The sequence below is a fragment of the Triplophysa rosa genome, linkage group LG5 (assembly GCF_024868665.1).
Source record: "Triplophysa rosa linkage group LG5, Trosa_1v2, whole genome shotgun sequence".
Taxonomy (NCBI): Eukaryota; Metazoa; Chordata; class Actinopteri; order Cypriniformes; family Nemacheilidae; genus Triplophysa; species Triplophysa rosa.
The window spans coordinates 30,231,173-30,248,820 of NC_079894.1; the positions used below are offsets into that span (position 1 = coordinate 30,231,173).

The 17,648-nt window shown below is 46.4% G+C and overlaps 1 protein-coding gene across 1 annotated transcript in view; it reads left to right on the top strand.

Annotated features, from left to right (window-relative positions):
• Positions 1-17,648, top strand: part of LOC130554652 (SUN domain-containing ossification factor-like) — a 72,782-nt gene that overhangs the window by 24,215 nt on the left and 30,919 nt on the right. The window contains exons 6-14 of the mRNA XM_057334441.1: positions 760-862; positions 2,832-2,950; positions 4,917-4,984; positions 5,101-5,208; positions 9,604-9,709; positions 9,801-9,821; positions 12,188-12,243; positions 16,382-16,461; positions 16,589-16,654. Coding sequence (XP_057190424.1) covers positions 760-862; positions 2,832-2,950; positions 4,917-4,984; positions 5,101-5,208; positions 9,604-9,709; positions 9,801-9,821; positions 12,188-12,243; positions 16,382-16,461; positions 16,589-16,654 — 727 coding nt within the window. The remainder of the gene's footprint in view (positions 1-759; positions 863-2,831; positions 2,951-4,916; positions 4,985-5,100; positions 5,209-9,603; positions 9,710-9,800; positions 9,822-12,187; positions 12,244-16,381; positions 16,462-16,588; positions 16,655-17,648) is intronic.

Sequence of the window (17,648 nt, forward strand, 5' to 3'; positions counted from 1 at the left end):
TTTACTTTGCCACCTAATATATTTCAGTAAAATTGAACTGATTTGTATGGGTAGTATTTACTAACCCTCAAGAATAATTTTTACAGTGTATACAGACCTCTTCGGATGACATAAAAACACTGGTTCAGAAGAACTTATTCTTTTAGTTACACTAACGTTTGAATAATCATGAACTGTATATATATAATTACATGTGTAAGATTTCAATAAAAACATAATAAATACTTAAAAATCTTTTAAAATGTTATATTGTTGATATGTTTGTGTTTGAATAGGTTGTTTGCTCATGATGTCATGGTGTGACGCGCAGCTGGAAGGCAGGCGGTCGTTTTCTACAGAAGAATTCACAAACTCAAAATACCTTTGCTTTGTGTCGTTTATGGTTGTTCAATTCGATTAAACCATAAAACCACAATGGTTTTTTATTGTGTAGCAATACTGTACTGGGAGCGCTTAATGTAGTTTAAAGTACTTAAACAATGAGCAGGAAAACTCACATTTCAATCAGACATTACTATTAAACACTAGCTGCTGTTAAAATAACGAATCCTTATTAAACGAATAAAGTGAAAAATCTCATGTTAAGCGTTTCTCCCACACAGAAGTCCAAAACATAGGCCTTTTGAACTTGTGATAGTGAGTTTGTATGTAGGTAATCACTGCCTGCCCTCCAGCTGCACTTCACGCGTCATCAAAACCACGTGACTGCAAACAACCTATCGTTGAATAATTAACTGTGTTATTCATTTGTATGTTAAGGGAGTAAACACCAGTCCAGAAATGGAGCTGTCTGTGCCTTGTAAAGATCAAGATATTCCCACCTTTGATGAATGGACAAAACTTATGATGGAGAATGAAAAGAGTAACTGTTTATATTTGTATTACACTTGAATCACAGTCATACAGGTGTGTGTGTGTGTGTACTTATATGGTTTATGAGGACACAAATGTGTGTTATGCCACATGGCTCAAAAAGGACGTAACAAAAACAGGGACACACAAGAAAGTGCAAATAATGTAAGAAATTTATTAACAGAATACAACTTTACACAGGAAAAACAATGTAGCCTGGGATAGTCAGGAATCAGTGGTGTAAAGTTAAGTGTATGCATGAGAATGTAATGAACCATGGCAATGTTGGATGTATAAAATAAACAGAACCAAAACAAAACCAAGTCTAAAGTGCCGCCCTCTGATCGATGGCCACATTGCCTTTTAAAAAGGCAAGACCGGAAATCAACAGCAGGTGTCCTCAATTAACCCATCGGGGAACAATCAGTTGGAGAACTGAGCAATGACACAACGCAAGGGCAGTCACATCATGTCTTTCTTGGTCTTGTGGCAGAACCATTGCAGAGCCTCTTGTTTTGTGTGGAGAGAAACATATTATTGTCGGTCACGACATAATCTCGCCCTTCTCGTTTCCTCATTTAGCTTTCCATCAGTGTTTCATCCTCGACACATTTCCCTTGTTAATTATCCTTTGTTAGTCTCCCTATATTATGCCCTTGTGTCTCTTGCCCTGTGCTTGTTTGCACTGCTTGTTTCACCACTTGTTCCTGATGGTTTGTTCCCAAAAGAATACCTTGTCGAGTTTGTGTTCCCTGACCTGTGGGTTAGTTCAGTTAGTTGGTGTCTACCCTTGTCATATTTGGTCTTAGTCTAGTGTATTTTAGTTAGTGTCTTGCCTGTGTTTATACCCCCTTGCATGTCGTTTTACCCCCTCGTGGGTTTTTGCTTTGTATTTCTGTTTAAATAAGTCCTTTTTGTTAACCCCTTAATTGCTGCCTGCACTTGGGTTCTTCCCTTCCCCACTCGTGACAGAACGAACAAGCCTCTGTCACGAACGGGGGTGAGACACAAAGATACAAGGACAGAGGACCCAGGCGCAGACAGCGGGTAAGGGGTTAACAAAACATTTAATAATAAAATAGACAAACCAAAAACCCACGAGGGGGTAACATAATAAAACAGGGGTACAACATGACGGATGGACAGGAACACGGACTAATTACACTAAACAAGACTAATGATAACATTTGACATTAATACAAATAACTAGACTAGAATACATTACACTGAACTAGACACAGGGACTCACCCACATGAATCGAAATGGACCAGCACAGGACAGAAAACACGAGGGGGGACAGATGTGGGGCATGAAACAATAAACAAGCAATAATGAGGAGATGAGAGGGCGGGAACAGAGACGAGACCTGAGAGGGTGTATGGAAGGCCATACGGACAAAAGTGCCCCTCTCCACATAAAACATGAGGTTCTGTCATGATCCTGCCACTAGACCATGAGAAACATGACATGATGCGGCATGGTTACATATAACCATGTAAACCTGGCTAATAGGGACACTTACTGATACAACATTCAATCCAATTATATAGTGCTTTTCAAAGTATTGCATTGTTGCAGAGAAGCTTTAAATGCAGTTAGGCAGTGGTTGCTGTAGTAAAGAGAATAGATAAAAAAGAAATAAAGGGCAGTATGTTGTATGATAATAATACATTGAACTGCTGCAGTTTTCTCCATACGATAAGATGAAGCTTATCTAGAATAAATATATTTTGGATTGATCTTGATATAAATAAAATGGAATTACTGTCATTACAATAAACCTGTTCAATGTGCAATAATAGATTACCATGCTAATAGAATGTATACATTATAAGTAAGATGTTTATGAAGTATAAAACTCTAGAAGCAATGTGAGCAGCGTCTGTGAGCAAGCCAGAGGTGACACAGTATCAAAATCATGATGTCTATGGAGAGTCCTCGTAAAGCACATATACATGTGTGTGTGTGTGTTGTTTAGGTGAAAGCACACGTGTTTCTAATGGAAATCATGGTGGTAAACAAGTTCAGCAGATCTTCAGTAACTACGCTTCTGTGGAGTGTGGAGCAAAAATACTGTCCTCAAATCCTGAAGCAAAGGTATTTCAGCACTCATCTCAATAACAGATGCTATATATACATGCTAAATATTATGAATTAAAGTAGGGTTGCTCTTCTCATACTGACCTGAAGAAACGTTACTAACTTAAACTCATTTAATTGCTTAGAAAGGTGACGGTAGTCACGGTACAGCTCCTGTCTACAGTGTCACGGCTGAGTTTTTAAATTCAATCTTAATGACTCCATCCTCTTTTCTGATAAATGTTCAGAGTAAAGCAGATATTTAATGCATGCTCTTTCTGTTTTAGCTAGTTCTGTCACAATAACAAGTTAACGCATGCAATTAAGTTTTTCAGATTAATGTCATGAACGTGAGGGAAGAACCCAAATGCAGGCAGCAGTTCAGGGGTTAACAGATATATATTTAATGACAAAGAAAACAAAGGTACAAAACAAAACACCCACGATGGGGATATAAACAAGAAAACAAGATAACAGGAAGCAGACAGGACAGGACGTAGACTAACTAAGACTAGACTAAAATAAACAACACTAGACAAAAGCTAAACTAAAGACTTACTAAACTCGACTTGACTGGGGGTTTTCACAGGAACACAGCAAACACGGGCTACATCAAATACAATGCACGAGCACAAGACAATAGACACGAGGGCATTATATAGGGTGACGAACAAGGGGAGATAACGAGGGGCAGGTGTGGAACATAAGACACGGTAGGGAGGCAATACATGAAACGAGAGGGGCGGGGCCAATGACAAGACACAAGAAAGCACATGAGATGTAAAACGTAAACAACTCATGGCTTTCTCACATAAAACAAGGGATCCTGCCGTGATTCTGCTACAAGATCAAGAAAGACATGACAAGAGGGGGCAGAATCACGACAATTAATGCATTCAAAATATTTAACACAATTAACGCTCCATCCATTTTTTTCTGTCATCCTTTGGCTAGCGTTGCATTATACTGTATAACCACGTTCTTATTCATGCAGTCTTTTAAACCATTTGGGCAAGGTTTGAAATGGCTTTGACACGTCCAGAACAGACAGGCAGCTTCTTATGGCAAGCCAAAGGCCTCACAAATACGCTATAGATTAAACGCCTTTAAATCCGAACGGCGTATAATGCCGTCGCGATTCCAAACGCCATAAAAACCGCCCCAAAAGCCGTCTATAACAATGTATTTAATGCCTTATTAAGGTGCCCTGAAAAGATCACCTTAAGTTTTTTAAAGACTAATAATTGTTAAAATTGTTAGCTCTCAATTATACTTCAATGTTAAATGGCTGTAATTAATGTTAAAATTAAGGAAACAATTCATAGAGACATCAGTAGTAGTAGTGATATCAGCGATGCAGGTTTACATTCATTAAATGATGGCATTAAAGAAATGTAAAAAAATGTTTCTACGTTAATTTGGAGATTAAATGTGAAATGAATAGAATCTACAATTAATTAAGCAATCAATACCCCCAAAAAGTGTGATTATTTAGTTTTAATCAATCAACATTTTACTGACAAATTTTTATCGTCATAGTTTTCATCAATGGCATGTTTTCTCTGAGTAAAATGAGACAATAACTATTTTAAAAAAGACTTTATTGATATCTATGGATATTTTCCTCAACTAATGAAAAGAAGAGAATAATGTTAGTGGGGGAAGAGATTGGATAATAAAAATTTAGAAGCCCACAACTGAAGTGTAACGTCCCAATCTTTATGCCATACAGCAAACGACAGGAAGCCACAACAAGTGCTTGCAGGCGAGTCATCATGAGTAGAAGAAGATCATAAATATAAAGACTGATTAACATGTTAAAGAAGTCCAAAGTTTCAATGAATGAAGTGTAGAAGAATGAATGTTCATTTGGTGTATTGTGAAAGCGGTCTATGTGAATGACACTGTTAATGTTGATGTGTTGAGAATCAGAGGTTATTTCATTCATCTGAAGACTTGTGTAACTGGATTTCATTTCACACAGAGTACTTCAGCTGTTCTGATGGACAACATGGACATGTACATGCTGAACCCCTGCAATAACAAGATATGGTAGAACACCTCATGAGCACCACCAACCGCTGTTTGCTTTAGCACGTTCATTGAATGGTTTTTAGATCATGAATGCATATCACGTTGTCCTCATGGTTGTTCTTCGTGGCTTTCAGGATCATTATTGAGCTTTGTCAGCCCATTCAGGTGAAGCAGCTCGACATCGCAAACTTTGAGATCTTCTCCTCAAACCCCAGAGATTTTCTGGTGTCCATTAGTGACAGGTCAACACATATTATCATTCACAACTGCTCCGTCTTCACTTTCCTCTTTCTTATTCCATATTATCTGATATAGTCTGATCTTCAACACAAGCTTAAGCCTGTTTTCATCCTAAAAACTAGGATGCATGAATGCATGGTGAAAGTTGTCTTTCCCTTTCTGTCGGTCTCTCGACGTTGTTTCGAGCCGACAGATGGGGTTCACTCTTGAGAACCTATCAACTTCCGACTAGTTTAGAAAATGAAATTTTCTATGCCGGACGCCGCCCCCGGATATCTGGGTATAAAAGGGAGACAGCTTGCTTCATTCATTCACCTTTTGTTCTTCGGAGCCTTCACACATGATCGACTTCGAGACTTCAAACTCTATGCCGAATTACTGCTGGAATCTTACGACGGGGTGCAGCGGACTGTCCCTTCCTGCAGCGACTTCCCCTGGGCGTCTCGGCAGTTCCAGAAGTGTTTGAGTTTTTTTCTCTAAAAGAGCTAATTTCTCCAGCGTGGCATGTCCCGCTGTTCTCGTGGTTGCAACACACTCATCGAGGAGGGGGACAGACACAATGTCTGCTTCCAGCACGCTGGGGCAGCCCTTGTGGATACGTCCTGCCCGCACTGCGGGCGGTTGACGATTCAGACGTTGCGTCACGGGTGGCTGTGTTCCCACGGGACTCAGCCACCACCTCGTCTGCTTCCTGTTCCGTGACAGCAGTGGCCACGGCCACGCATCTGAGGGTGACTTACTGGCATCTGACTCCGACGATTCCTCGGAGCTCCCTCCCTTGGGGGATCGAGCCCAGGAAGAAGCGGACGTCGAAATGTCAGCCATGCTTTTCCGGGCCCCCGGCATTGGGTTGCAGTGCACTGCACTGCCTCTCCCAACGCTCGCGACTGGATACATGGTACCTCGGGTTTGAGCCTGGCTCCAAGCCCCCAGTGCTGTGTTTTCCCCGGAAGTGCATGAGGAACTTAGTAAGACCTGGAACGCCCCCTTTCGGAGCGTGCACGTCAAACTAGTTCCATCGCCCTTTCTTCCCTCGATGGTGGGGCAGCTAGAGGATACGTCGATGTCCCCCAGGGGGGCTCGACCTAGACTCCCGTCCAAAGCATGTAGGTTTTTCGGCATCTTTGGTGTCGAGAGCTTACACTGCTGCGGGCCAAGCTGCCTCCTCTCTCCACGCTATGGCCATCCTGCAGTTCCATCAGGCCAAGGCATCGAGAGAGCTCCATGAGGGTAAGACCGACCCAGCGCTTATGCAGGAACTCCGCGCCGTCACCGACCTCGCTCTACGGGCGACCAAGGTGACCGCGCGGGCCCTGGGTCGGGCGATGTCCACACTTGTGGTCCAGGAGAGACACCTCTGGCTGAACCTTGCACAGATGAGTGATGCCAAGAAAGTCTGCTTTCTCGACGCACCCATCTTGCAAGGGGGGCTGTTCGGTATTCTGTCGAGCAGCAGTTCTCGACAGCAAAGAAGAAGACAGAGGCTATCAAGCATATCCTCCCCCGCCGCGATTCGGCCGGCCTCCGGCCGTCGAGATCTCGTGCACCATCTGCTTCCCAGCAGCCCTGGTCCTCTTCGGCCCTCCGGCTCCGGTGCCCCCACTCAGGCGGCCCCCCGGAAGAAGACGTCGAAGAGGAGACCACCACCCTGTCAGCAGCCTCGGCGGAAGCCGAAGCGGCCCTCATGGGAAGACCCCAGGGAGATTGTATTCGGCAACTCGACGTTGCGGCGAGACCCAATGTCGAGGATAATCAGCAGCTCTATCGTCAGTTGACGCCTTGCGGAGAGTGGCGACTCCACCCCCGCGCAGTTCGGGCAGGCTCAGGTAGACCTGTTCGCCTCCCTGGACACCACCCATTGCCCGCTAGGGTACTCCCCGTGCGAGGTCCCCCTCGGCACAGATGCTCTAGCGCACAGCTGGCCATGGGACAAGTGGAAGTACGCCTTCCCCCCAGTGAGCCTCATTGCACAGATCCAGTGTAAGGTCAGGGAAGAGGAGCATCAAATGCTACTAGTTGCGCCGTACTGGACCAACCGGACTTGGTTCTCGAAGCAAATGCTCTTGATGAAAGCTCCCCCTGGCCGATTCCCCTGATGAAGGACCTGCTTTCCCAGGGCACGTTATGGCATCCCAGGCCAGACCTCTGGAACCTCCATGTCTGGCCCCTGGATGGGACGAGAAGATCCTGAGTGGCCTACCCCCTGCGGCCTGCCACTAGGCGACTATACGCTTATAAGTGGTGCCTCTTCTCATTCTGGTGCTCCTCTCGAAGAGAAGACCCGCTGAGTTGCTCGAGAATCGAGAGTAATCTCTCCCCTTACACACTGAACGTGTATGGAGCCGCCATTGCCGCTCATCACGACCCAGTTGCTGGTAAATCTCTAGGACAGCACAACCTGATCATTTGGTTCTGAAGGGGCGTGAGAAGGCTACCACATCGTCCGCACTCCGTACCCTCTCGCGACCTTGATGGGGTCCGGGGGCCTCGAGCCCCTCAGAGATGCCGCTCTTTCTCACCTCACGATGAAGACAGCTCTCCTGATGGCACTCAAGAGGGTAGGGGACCTGCAAGCATTCTCCGTGTCCACAGATTGCCTAGAACTCGGGCCCCGTGATTCTCACGCTATCCTGACACCCCGGCCCGGCTACGTGCCCAATGTTCCCACCACTCCCTCTAGACACCAGGTGGTGAATTTACAGGCGCTCCCCACCGGGGAGGAAGACCCAACCCGTGTTGTGTCCAGTACGCGCATTGCGCCTCTACTTGGACTGCACACAGAGCCTCAGGAGCTCTGAGCAGCTCTTTGTCTGTTTTGGAGATCAGCAGAAGGGGAGGGCTGTCTCAAACAGAGATTGGTGCACTGGATCATGGACGCCGTCACTACGGCGTGCCGGTCCTAAGATCGCCCGTGCCCACTGGCAGTGAGAGCTCACTCCACACGGAGTATAGCCTCCTCGTGGGCACTGGCTCAAGGCGCCTCTCTGGCAGACATCTGCAGAGCTGCGGGTTGGGCTACGCCCAACACCTTTGTGAAGTTCTACAGCCTCCGCATAAAACCGGTATCAGCTCAAGTCTTGCAGGGCATCAAGTAAGACCGGCGGCCTTCCTCCCTCCTAGGTGGGTCAGCGTGCTATTTTTTGCCCCCCTTCTTCCCCCACTGGGTGAAGAACAGGCATTCCATCCATCACTAAGCAAGCACCTCCTGCGGGCGGGCTGGGCAGAGCAGCCCTGCTCCTTAGGCCGGGTACCAACTGAGTTATCCACAACATAGCTCTAACCGGACATAGTGCTACCGGACGTTGTAACCCCCCAGTAGGGCGGTTCCATCTGATGTATCCTCATGATTGGTTCCCACTTTGGTAACACATGACCTTCCCTAGGTGGACCTCCACCTCGCGGTAAACTACTTCAGTCCCCTAAATGGCGAGACCGTGTTGGTATCTCGACTAAAGCTCCTCCCTACGGTAGGAAGTGGTCTCTGTAGCGCATCCCCCATTTGAGGAAGTTGCGCTTACCCAGTGGCCTTACGGTACCGGGCGGCTTCTCGCTGTTAGAGAAACAAGGCTGCTGCCTGTGAGGGCCGAAGGCAGGGGCCTTCCCACCTTCAAGAAAAGCTCTGGGTAGGTTACACTGGTAGGTCACAATTTCGCGGTAGCGCTCATGGCTGACACGCCAGGCCAGTCACCGTTGCTTCGCTAGAGATTGTGACAGGGCACAGCGTCATGGTGTTTTACATGGGAACCCCATCTGTCGGCTCGACACAACATCGAGAGACCGACAGAAAGGGAACGTCTTGGTTACGGATGTAACCTCAGTTCCCTGATGGAGGGAACGAGATGTTGTGTCCCTTATGCCACAACACGTGCTGCCCGCTGCAGCAGTCGTGTGAGGTCTCAGGCTCCTCAGAACAAAGGTGAATAAATGAATCACGCCATCTCCCTTTTATACCCGGATATCCGGGGGCGGAGTCTGGCATGCAAATTTCATTCGCCAATTTCATTGGCCTTTTCTAAACTAGTCAGAAGTTGATAGGTTCTCAAGAGCGAACCCCATCTGTCGACTCGACACAACGTCTCGTTCCCTCCATCAGGGAACTGAGGTTACATCCGTAACCAAGACGTTATACAGTATTTACATTGATTTATTTTGTAGACTGTTGATCCAAAGCGTCTTTCAAATGTAGAATAACAAAGAAAGTGATTTATCATGAGCAGGCAGGACGGCTTCAGAGAGTAAAGAGAGGATGTGCTTGTTGTTTTTGTTGATGCATTTACAGGATTCAGTCAGGTGCTCATGAAAAGTCCTTCAGACAATTTTTTAAAAATGTTTTAAAAAAACTGATTTTTACACAAAAACACGTCAGGTCATACATAAGGTCGTTTGTTTGTATTCAGATATCCAACCAACAAATGGGTGAAGTTGGGAACGTTTCATGCTCGTGATGAGCGGACAATACAGAGTTTCCCACTGAATGAGCATATGTTTGCTAAACACACTAAGGTTAGTGAGAATAAACAACACATCACAGTCATCATAAAGTGGATCTTGTCGTTCTCTAACTCTCTTCTTTCTTTTCTCACTTCTGTGTCAGATGTTCACCAAATACATGAAGGTTAGTTGTTTGTCTTCATACATGCCTTTAATGAATCATGTGTCATAATGTCATGGGTCATTATTACAGACTGACCTGTGTTCAGTGTTCAGTGATGATCATAAAGTCATTCTCCCTTCACTCACTGTAGTGTCACAGTAAACAGATGTGTGCATGTATGTGTGATCCATGTCTAAAATAAAAAAAGTTGATGTCTGATCTGTGACGTGTCACGAAAGTAGATTTTTTACATTTGGGAGACAAATCACAAACTTGTCCTATGGTGTCACGGTATGGCAGAAGAACCCAAGCGCAGGCAGCGATGCAAAAACATGAAACTTTAATTAATACCAACAAAAGACCCAAAATGGGGAAAACTATTACAAAACACAAACTTGAAAGAAAAGACTTCCTATAAAAAATAATAAAACAGGATAACTAACTTACTAATTAAACAACAGAGACAAGACTAAATAATACAAACGACATCAAGACATGGGGCAAGTAAATCCAATTGCAAGGTAATCCAACAAGGGAATACAATGAGGGAATAGCAAACGACATGGCAACATAGCAAAACGAACAAGCACAGGACAGCAAACACAAGGGCATTAAATAGGGATACTAACAAAGGATAATTAACAAGGGACAGGTGTCGGGAATGAAACACTGATGGAAGATAAACGAGGGGGGCGGGGTCAAAGATGAGACTGGAGAACGCATGACCATCGTAACCAAACAATGATCATGCGTTTCCGCACAAAACACGTGGGACTGTCATGACCCTGCCACAAGACTAGAAAATCATGACAAGGTGAGGAAGGATCATCAAATATGGTGTGACTGTCTCAAGTGTGGTTCAATAAATAAAAAAGAAAAGCATAAAAATGTTATTATAACACGGTCAGTTCTGGTCCTTGGTTCTGATTGGCTGAGCCGAGTTTTAAGCCAATATAAAACACCCCGATTTATAACGTCTGTCTGCATTAAATTGCCTAAATATCATTTTATTTACTTTATTTTATGAAACCTTGCTACGCATATGGAATAACCGTTTTATAAAAGCAATAAGCTGTGTGAAGCAGTGGGTTACAAGTGCATTTTATAACAGCAGAGGGGGTTTTAATGACTCCGCTTCACGTCGTGCCACAACGCCCTTGGCAAGGCAACGAAAAATCAAAATGAATGAAGTTCACGCCCCAGAGAGCCAATCTCTCCGGGAGATGTTGCATCAGCCTGAAGTGAGTGGTGCCTACGCGCCACGGGAAGGGAGGTGGCCCCGACGCTGCTGAGGCTGAGTCCTTAGGAACGAGAGAAGCAGCAATGCCAGGAGATCTGTGGTGAGAAGAGCGATCCCCGAACAGGCGAGGACAACTGGGAGCCGTGGCCGTCGGGGCAGCGATCTGAGGGTAGAGGATAAGGAGAACACCGTGCAGACATCAAGTAGCTCTGGAGCCTAAACAAGACGAGACATCCGTTACTGGAGAGCAAGACAAGACTAGACTAGACTAGACAAAATTGACAAGAGACGTCACGGCGCTAGAAATGCTAACGGACTGACACAGGACATAAACAAGCAGAGGTTTAAATAGAGCAGACAGCGATAGCGAGATAGGGAACAGGTGTGGAAGGATTGGCAAAAGTGAAACCCGGTGTGAGGTAATGAGAGAGTAACGAGGGGGCGGGGCACACACAAGCGGACTCCGAACACATGGATAGCTGTCACAACAACCCCATGTGTTCGACAAAACCCAAAACACAGACGAAACATACAAAACAAGCAGGTGATCAGACCCGGGACCTGACAGCCCTTAGCTGTTATAAAATGCACTGTAACCCACTGCTTCACACGGCTTATTGCTTTTATAAATTTATACCTCAGGCATCATTTCTAAAAGCATAAGAACATGAAAAACCGTGACAAATGATTTTGAAAGAAAATCAATGAAAAGTCATTTTCAGTTAAGAACATTGATTTTAGTCTGGGACTAGACTTGTCTGTGAAGCCGGGCGTGTATGAAAATAAGTGTCTAACAATGAAGAGAAATTTCTCTTTTCCTATTTGTGTATTATTACGTCACGCCATAAGACACATTTACAGAACAGGTCAGTAAAAAATGTTTCAACAGTGAAAGAATTGACAAAGTTAGTGACCACTTATATCTTCTTAAACATCAGACTTAACACTACATCAATTTGTGTATTTCTTCACAAATGTTGTCTTACAAAAACATTTTTACTGCATATTTGTAAACTATCCATTTTAATATTTTTGATGATAGTGATGCTGCACGTGGATTATCATGACATGTGCTTATGGAGGATGGACGTTTCTAATGAAGCGTTTTCTTTTTTGATTGAAGAGCTGAATGTTTATTTTTTGACAGGTGGAGTTGCTGTCTCATTTCGGTTCTGAACATTTCTGTCCTCTCAGTATGGTCAGGTATCACACTATGACTTTTATATTATGTTGAGTATATTAAGACCAAGGATATGGAAATTGATTTCATAAAGAATGTTCCTGAGTACAAAGTCACATCCATTAAGGGACAAACTGTGACTCATTGAGTACAATTATTGATTCAGAGCTGAGTTTTGAAACCAACTGTGAAGCTGTTTGCATCAATGACTGTTATTTTTTGAGGAAACTTTCACATTGCTGATTATGTTTTATCGTGCATTTATTGAATCAATATTGTCCTTCTCTTTGGTGTCCTAGTATTTGAATTTATCTTTAAAGAGTCAGGACTCCATTAGTCAAATTTTGCAGTGGTCCAGTGGGTTGATTGGGGAGCTGTTATTCACTGTGTACTATAGGCAGGTACAGCGATTGGGTATTTTAATATGAAGTGATAGCTACCATCCCCTGTATTATGAGTTCCTGCGTCTTCCGTCTAACAGGTGGTTTAGAGTACCGCACTGTATAACAAAACGGTAAAAGAATAGTTTAGTCCCAGTAACGTCTTGGTTACGGATGTAACCTCAGTTCCCTGATGGAGGGAACGAGACGTTGTGTCGAGCCGACAGATGGGGTTCGCTCTTGAGAACCTATCAACTTCTGACTAGTTTAGAAAAGGCCAATGAAATTGGCGAATGAAATTTGCATGCCGGACTCCGCCCCCGGATATCCGGGTATAAAAGGGAGACGGCGGGCTGCATTCATTCACCCTTTGGTGTGAGGAGCCTGAGGATCCATCGACCGCTGCGGCGGGCGGCCAGCGTTGTGGCAAGAAGGACACAACGTCTCGTTCCCTCCATCAGGGAACTGAGGTTACATCCGTAACCAAGACGTTCCCTTTCTGTCGGTCTCTCGACGTTGTGTCGAGCCAACAGATGGGGTTCCTCTGAAAAATGCCACAGCGCTGAGCCGCGCCACAATCTCTAGCGGAGCGACGCTGACTGGCCTGGCCGAGTCAGACGTGAGCGCTAGTGCGAAATTGTAACCGTCCAGTGGAGAGGTAGAGGGTCCCAGAGCTTTTGAAGAAAAGGTGGGAAGCCCCTGCCACCGGCCGTCACGGGCGGAGGCCTTGATTCTTTAACAGCGAGAAGCCGCCCGGCACCGTAAGGGCCACTGGGTAAGCATTATTCCCCCCTGGGGGAAAAACGCTACAGAGACCACTACCTACCATCAGGGGAGAACTCATGGGAAAACGTGCCGACTGAAGGAGTTAACCGCAAGGTGGAAGTCCACCTAGGGAGGTCATGGGTTGCCGAGGTGGGAACCATTCATGAGGATACATAAGACAGAACCTCCCATGGGGGGGGGGTTACCACGTCTGGAGCACTAGGTCCGGTTAGAGCTATGTGGTAGATAACTCAACTGTTCCCCGGCCTAAGGGGGCAGGGCTGCTCTGCCCAGCTTGTCCCCAGGAAGCCTGCCCAGGCTTAGTGATGGATGGAATGCCTGTTCTTTACCCAGTGGGGAAAGAAGGGAGGCGTTAATAGCCACTGATCCCCCTAGAGGAAGGGGGAAGGGCTTCCGCAGGCATACACCCTACCGGCTGCCGGTCCTACACGTTGCCCTGCAGGATGCGGGCTGACACCGGTTCCACGCGTAGGTTGTAGAACCTCGTGAAGGTGTTGGGCATAGCCCAACACGCAGCTCTGCAAATGTCTGCCAGAGAGGCGCCCTGAGCCAGTGCCCATGAGGAGGCTACACCCCGAGTGGAGTGTGCCCTCCCTCCTAACGTGCAGGGGCGATCTTGAGATCGGTATGCCGTAGCGACAGCATCCACGATCCAGTGCGCCAGCCTCTGTTTGTAGACAGCCCTACCTTCTGCTGACCTCCAAAACAGACAAAGAGCTGCTCAGAGCTTCTGAAGCTCTGCGTGCGGTCCAAGTAGAGGCGCAGTGCGCATACTGAACACAACACGGATGGGGTTTGGTCTTCCTCCCCATTGGGGAGCGCCTGCAGGTTCACCACCTGGTCTAAAGGGGGAGTGGTGGGAACTTTGGGCACGTAGCTGGGCCGGGGTCTCAGGATAACGTGAGAATCATCGGGCCCGAGTTTTAGGCAATCTGTGTACACGGAGGGTGCTTGTAGGTCCCCTACCCTCTTGGAGGTGAGCGCCATCAGGAGAGCCGTCTTTATCGTGATGTGAGAAAAAGTGGCATCTCCGAGGGGCTTGAAGGGGGGGCCTTTTGAGGCCCGCCACCTAGGTCGCAAGAGGGTACGGGGTGCGGAACTGCGGATGAGGCAGTATCCTTCTCGCACCCCTTAGGAACCCTATGACCAGGTCGTGCTGTCCCAGAGGCTTCCCAGCAACTGGGTCGTGATGAGCGGCAGTAGCGGCTACATACACTTCCAGTGTGGATGGGTAGAGGTTACTCCCCAGTCTCCCTTGAGGAAAGGACAGCACGTTCCCGATCAAGCAACTCCGTGGACGAGAAGAGGTGCCACTTATGGGCGTATAGCTGCCTAGTGGCCGAGGCCCTAGCCTGAGTGATGTCCCAACCACCGCAGGGGGTGGTCCACTCAGGATCTCCTCATCCCGTCCAGACATGGAAGTTCCAGGTGTCTGCCTGGGATGCCGTAACGTGCCCTTCCCCTGGGAAAGCAGGTCCTTCGCCAGGGGGATCGGCCAGGGGGGAGTTGTTGTCAAGAGCCTTAGCTCCGAGAACCAAGTCCGGTTGGGCCAATAGGGTGCCACTAGTACCACTTGATGCTCCTCTTCCCTGGCCTTGCACAAGACCTGTGCAATGAGGCTCACTGGGGGGAAGGCATACTTCCGCTTGCCCCGCGGCCAGCTGTGCACTAGGGTATCCGTGCCGAGGGGTCCCTCGGTCAGGGAGTACCAAAGCGGGCAATGGGAGGAGTCCGGGGAGGCAACAGGTCCACCTGTGCCTGGCCGAACTGCTCCCATATGAGCCGGATTGCGCAGGGATGGAGTCGCCACTCTCCGCGAGGCGTCGACTGACGAGAGAGTGCGTCGGCTGTCTGGTTCAGGTCGCCTGGGATATGTGTGGCTCGCAGGGAGCTGATCACCTGCGGGCACAGCAACCCAACGCTCACCGCCGAGGGAGGGAGCTCCGAGGAATCGGCGGAGTCGGATGGCAGTACGTCACCCCCGATGCTGCAAGGGACATCTCATCATTTTCAAGCACCATTTCCGAATATGTGGTTGAGGAACAAGACGGTGGGACCGTCTCCTGGGGAACGGTCAGACGAGCTAGACGAGGTGCGAACGGTCTGTGAGCCAGTGGCTGGCGGATTATCGCTCACAGTTATCCTCATATCACCCTCGCTGCTTGCCATAGCGGACGGCAGGGCCGTAGTCCTGCCGTCACGGAACGGGGAGCAGACGAGGTGGTGGCTGAGTCCCGTGGGACAGCCACCCATGACGCAATGTCTGAATCGTCAACCGCCCGCAGTGCGGGCAGGACGTATCCACAACGTCTGCCCCAGCTTACTGGAAGCAGACATCGTGTCCGTCCCCCTCCTTGATGAGTGTGTTGCACCCATGAGAACAGCGGGACATGCCACGCTGGAGAAATTTGCTCTTTTAGAGAGAAAAAAAACTCAAACACTTCTGGAACTGCCGAGAACCCCAGGGGAAGTCGCTGCACGAAGGGACAGTCCGCTGCACCACGTCATAAGATTCCAGCAGTAATTCGGCGTAGATTTTGAAGTCTCGAAGTCGTTCAGTGTGAAGGCTCCGAAGAACAAAAGGTGAATGAATGCAGCACGCCGTCTCCCTTTTATACCTGGATATCCGGGGGCGGAGTCCGCCATGCAAATTTCATTCACCAATTTCATTGGCCTTTTCTAAACTAGTCAGAAGTTGATAGGTTCTCAAGAGCGAACCCCATCTGTCGGCTCGACACAACGTCGAGAGACTGACAGAAAGGGAACTTAATTTACCTGTGGATATATAAAATAAAGAAACTGAACCTACACAGTTAATACTTCCGTCCTGATTTAAAAGTAAAGCGGTTTAGTGTTTAATAGTAGTACACATTTATACCGCAGTCTGAAACAGTTGCTCATCTTCTCAGCAGACGTTTATGTTTGAACGTTTATATTAATGGACTACACTAACTCTGTGTTGTGTGTGCGTACTGTATGTGTTGTCTGTATGAAGGGTTTTTGGCACCAGTATGATGGAGGAGTATGAGATGAACTCATCTGACAGACAACACTTTCATGATGATCCAGATGATGGTAAAGCATCTTGATTCTGTTATGTTGAATGTTGTCGGCTGGTTTTTACTCAGATTGCTCGCTGACGTCTAAATGTACAGAAATAAATATGCTTTTTAAGAGCACTTTTCTTTTTTGGAATGTCTAGATCCGTCTCCTGATTTTCTGCCATTAGATGAGAAATCCTCCAGAAATCTGATTGGATCTGCTAAAGGTAAATGTGGACTCAATTCATATGGTTTAATTGTCACGTACACAGTTACTGTACGTTTCACAAATATGAAAAAATACAACAAAAAAAGTCTAATTTATGTACTTGAGGCTCGATCACAAAGGCTCTTAATAATGCAAATGTAAACGTTTTCTCACTAAACACAAAGGTTTCTAAAGTTAACGTGACATCTCATTAGACGTGACACCTCCCGATACAAACGCCCCATTGCACAAGCCCACCCCTGCCATTGATTGACAGGTCAGAGGAAACACAAATGCAAAGGAATTTGTGATTTCATTTGAGTTTTGTGACACCAGAGGAAGTGAAATAGCATATGGGGAATTGCTTTTGCGATTTAAATATGGCAGGGTAGTAACTCTTAAGACAGAAGACATTCAGTTGCAAATAGACTTTGCTTTTCACTTTGAAATTTTGCAGACATTGTACGTTCGCGGAAATACAAATGGTTTGCATTTGTGTTTAAATTATGTCACCAATTTTACATGAACAGTTTGCAGTTTGCAATTGCTTTTGAATTTTGTGTTGAAAATCATTCCATCCAGTGAAGTTATTAGTGAGAAATAAGCAGGCAGGGCGAGCGTGTGAATGAAAGAGACACTCACAAAGAATATGTTTATCCCATCGCACTGCGGCACTTTCCATAGTTTTTAATAGAAACATGCGTTTGTTTACTCTAGCAAGTTCTCTCTCACTCTTTCTGTTTATTTGGCGGGTCGCAACAAACTTGTTCAAGTGCATACCGCCACCTATTGGAACAGCTGTGGATTGCTCTAAGAGACACTGCCAAGTCCTTAAGTTTACTAGTTTCATAAGTCCGGCAGAGTGATACAAATGGTAAAACGGTTTCTGTGGTGATACTGGTGGAATATCGAATGGCTCTCAGCCAATCAGATTTAAGAACCAGAAAGAACTGTTGTATAAATATGATTACATAGCAATATAATTTCAGATTAAAGTAAATGATCCACTCAAA